Source organism: Gordionus sp. m RMFG-2023, unplaced genomic scaffold (genome assembly GCF_954871325.1).
Source record: "Gordionus sp. m RMFG-2023 unplaced genomic scaffold, tfGorSpeb1-WG-v2 contig_164, whole genome shotgun sequence".
NCBI lineage: Eukaryota > Metazoa > Nematomorpha > Gordioida > Chordodea > Parachordodidae > Gordionus > Gordionus sp. m RMFG-2023.
Window position 1 is genome coordinate 1 of NW_027050877.1, and position 4,429 is coordinate 4,429.

General features: G+C 23.9%; 1 protein-coding gene across 1 annotated transcript; it reads right to left on the reverse strand.

Moving 5' to 3' along the window:
- Nucleotides 1-3: 3 nt before the first annotated feature.
- On the reverse strand, nt 4-3,900 carry LOC135930637 (tetratricopeptide repeat protein 38-like; the record flags this gene model as incomplete). The annotated part of the gene is made up of 8 exons (XM_065467456.1): nt 3,843-3,900; nt 3,650-3,727; nt 3,532-3,610; nt 3,295-3,491; nt 3,083-3,252; nt 959-1,034; nt 729-908; nt 4-189 (listed from the first exon to the last, which is right to left on the reverse strand). Coding segments are annotated over exons 2-8 (948 nt in total), but the record flags the coding sequence as incomplete, so codon positions are not given.
- Between the last annotated feature and the right edge of the window lie 529 nt (nt 3,901-4,429).

Consider the following 4,429-nt stretch of genomic DNA (forward strand, 5'->3'; position numbering starts at 1 on the left):
GGCTATCTCTTTCGCTAAAAATGACCACTCAAAAGGAAGGCAAGATTTTATACGAGTATTGATATTGGCTGTATGGTTTATTCTGTATAACAAGGATACAGCATCCGTTAGGTGGAAAAGGGCGAGAGATTCTTTGACTCTTACTTTTAATTGGCGTTGGAAAATTTCGAATGCCGTATCTACGTCATTCTAAAATAAAATAATTTATTATATGGGGATTTACAGTATCAAGATTTTTAGCAAGATCAAAAATACTCAATTTGACTTCTGATAAAGAGATTATAAATGTGTCAGCAGCCTAGACCCCAAAGTCCAATTAAAAAGGACATTTAAGTTAAGCTAACATAAACTAGCCATTATAAAGACCTGTAGACCGGTCTAAAAAGGGCCATAATAAGAAATAATTTTTTTTTAAATCAAGGCCTTACCAAAAATTTTTTTTAAAATATCTCTAACCCAGAGAAATAACAATATTTTCACAAAACGGAGGCTTATAAAATAAATTTAAGTTACATCAATTAAAAAACTTAGCCAAACCAATTTTTTTTTAAATCAGGGTTAAGCTCCATAATGGAAAAGAATTTTAAATTAGGGATCAGGCTGTCCTTAAATTTTCGCCCTCTGAGAGCAATTAGATATTATTAATATTAAAAAGATTTGAAATTGTGCTAGTTTTTTTTATATAAAATCTGTTTTATTTAAAATGTTAAATTGAGAGTATTGTAAACCTTTTCAAGATATAATAAGCCCATGTGCCAATATAAATGGCAAGCCAAAAATTGGGTTTGTTTCCAATCAGAGTGTGTGTTAACTAGGAAATTTATACCATCATCTATATTTGCCTGCATGGTGTATACATGAATCAATGAATGAGTGCCCCATGCATTCAAAGGGTTTAGAATGAGACTCTGATTTATTTAGATGTAAATTTTTTAATTTAAACAAACATAAAGTTTACCTCTCTTGCTAAAGATTCGGCTTCATGATAGCAAAATAATTCAATTTTTGCGAAAGCAAACATGGCTAGTATATAGCTAATTGTAAAATAATGAATGAGCAATAATTAAAATCAATATGTAAAAATAAAATATTTTGCTTATTATTAAACAACAATGTAAAATATTTTGTTTAACATTATATAAGAAGGTAAAATATTTCAGGTATAATAATTTACTTATATCAGAGACCTGTAGACCCAGCAAAAAATTAAGACTAGAATTAATGAAAAATAATATGAAATTAACATTCAATTACTGCTCATATTTTAATTTTTCTATGTAGCAAAAAATTATCAAAAAAAATGCAGAGTCGGCCAAAAATATTTTTTCAAAAAATCCAGCTAAAGCTTTAACCCTTTAATCGAGGTTCATATCCTGTATATAAAATTTTCTAGATTTTTATAACTAATGGCCCTATTAATTAAGAAGCCCCAAAAACATCAACCCAATATTTTATCAGGTTTTAGTGTTTTAAACTACTATATATTGTACCCTAACTACTATATTACATTACCCATATCAAAATCCATTAAAAATTTAATATTATTTTGATTATGAAAATTTATAAACATGATTTTATGATTTTAAAGGTAATAATCTTTAAAACAAACAAATTATTACTTGAAATGAATTACAGCATTAGTATTTATGGAAAAACTACATGCCAGACTCAAATCTCTAACTTTATAGGTCAGTAGACTATCTAAATTAAAATTTTGTTGTTTAATGTTTTATATTTGTAGGGTTTTTCAAATAAGAGGAAGAGATGAGTTTATATTATTTAATTAGAACATTTGCTCTAGCTGAAGATCGTAATACCCAGTGTAAAATTTCTATTCTACAAACATTTTTATCATTAAAATAATAAAATCAGAAAATCTATTATCAGCATAATTGTGATATATAAATATAAGTCAAAAAAGAATAAAGGTCATCATCATAGAAATAAGGCAAATAATTTTGTACTTTTCAAACAAAATGATGAAGCGTTCACATTTGAATTACATCTTTTAATTAGAGAAGACAAAATATCCCCTTTCCTCAGAAAACTTTCTAATTACCAATAAGCTTATTATATTCACCACAATGTATTTCTGTTTTCCCTACTATATCAGGAAGATTAGAATTGTTACTAAATTGTTTGCTATATTTTCTTCATTGCTGATATTGCATAGCAACAATTGTTTGCTAATCCAGCATTAAGGAAAATAATTCACAAAACAATACATCAAGCATTACATTTTGGTATCATTTTACAGAATGAAACAACAATAAACTTTATGATCAGTTTGGATGTACCAATATTTTTTATCTGATTGGGCCAATATTTCACCATTTCTAAAATATTGGTTATTGGCCAATATTATAAAATTTTCCAATCTGATAAAATGGCATCTTAATTTAAAAAAAATAATTTCAAATTTTATAATACATTAATTTATTACTTATAATGTAAATAGATCAATGTTATTATATAATATGTGATTTATTATTAAAAATATTTTATACACTTTTAGATTCATGAATATAACCTATTTAAATGCATTATAATGGTATAGTTAAATTATAGATGTTTTACTATTAAAAGGTATATGAGATGAGTAGATGTAATGCATTGAAAATTAAAATGATTAGCATTGATCTTAGCAGACATGTTCAACATGTTTTTAATTATATAATTTTTTTCTAAAATCATAAAGGATAAAATTTCATTTCAAAATAAATGTACTATAATAATAAGTTTATCATTAATGGATTATCAAATTAACCTTAAAAATGGATTAATTGTTATTCAAATATATTGGTTAATTGTGTTTATTATGATTAATTGATGTATTTATGTTTATTTGTAAAAATATACACTGACAAAATTAATTACAAAAATAAAATAAATTATTCATTTATTTCACGATAGTTCATAAAGCCAGGACTAGGAGGTTAACATTTCAACCTCTGCATGTCTCTGATTAAAGTATATCATTAGAAAAATTAAATATAATTTAAATATAGCAAAAAAGAAATCATAGAATAAAATCTATAATAAGAATTAGTTAATAATTCATACAAACATTAATATAAATAACCTATATAAAGGGTGGTTTCTATCCAAATATTTAGTGACTAATATATAAATATTAATCATTTTGTCCATGTTACACATATAAAAACAAACATCATGACATAATTTAACAGCTAATAAATCTTTGGGATTTTTTTCAATAATTTTTTTCCAAATATCTATAGCTTCAACAAACTTAAAATTTTTATTAAACAAAAGTATTATAAAAATAAATACCTGTTTTTTAGACAATAACTTAATAGCTTTAATATGCAAATCTTCATTGTTAATCAAATTACTATGAAAATCCTTGATTGCATTATTTTCTACATTAGACAATAAAATTTGTAGTTTTGTTGAAAATTTATCATCATTGACTGGATCAACTAATCCAGAAACTAAATGTAAACCCAATGTTAACACATTTCCCATAACTACATAAATTTTTTAAAATAATATTGACCTATATATTACCAAACTCCTTGTATGTGGCAATCTGATTTATATTTTCTGCTAAAGAAAGCATCTTAGGATCATCCAATAATGTTATATACTATATTATATTAGTATTCAATTAAATATATATCAATACTTGTCTTAGAATTAAATCATATAATATACAAGAATCATCATCACTCTTTGAAAATACCATGCCATATTCCTCCCATTGCTAATAATATTTAAGGTTTAAAAAGTCACATTTAATGAATACTTTTAGATTATACAAATTGGTAAACATATTTATCGTTAAATTTCGGCATTTATAAATAAATTAACTTACTCACAATATTTGCCACCCTGAGCAATAGAATAAATTATTAACGCCCTAATTATACATTTTTTAAATCATGCATTATGAAAATTCATTCATTCATTATCACGCCAGAAATGGTTCGGGGCCGAAATATTCCCACAGCTGATTTTGAGTCAAAAAAAAAGAAAGAAGGTGAATACAAACAAGACACATTTAACATTTAAATTTAATAAATTATATTATAATCTATGCAATATATATTTATGAATATTTAATTAAATATAAAATATTTAAATATATCTATGGTAATATTTAAATATATCTATGGTAATATTTAAATATATATATAAAGTAATATTAAATTATATATAAAGTAATACTTAAATATATATAAACTAATTTTTAATAAATAAAATATAGGAAGAATGTATTTAAATATATAATCATCGCTAAAATTATTTATAATAGTTAATTAATTAATATAAATGATTTTTGTTAATAACAGAATTTAGACAATCTGACTTATGTTAATTTTCAGGTGTAAAAGATTAATCTGAAATTTCTGAACCCATCTGATTCTAAGCTAAAATAAATTTTACATTGATAGTGAAATGTGTA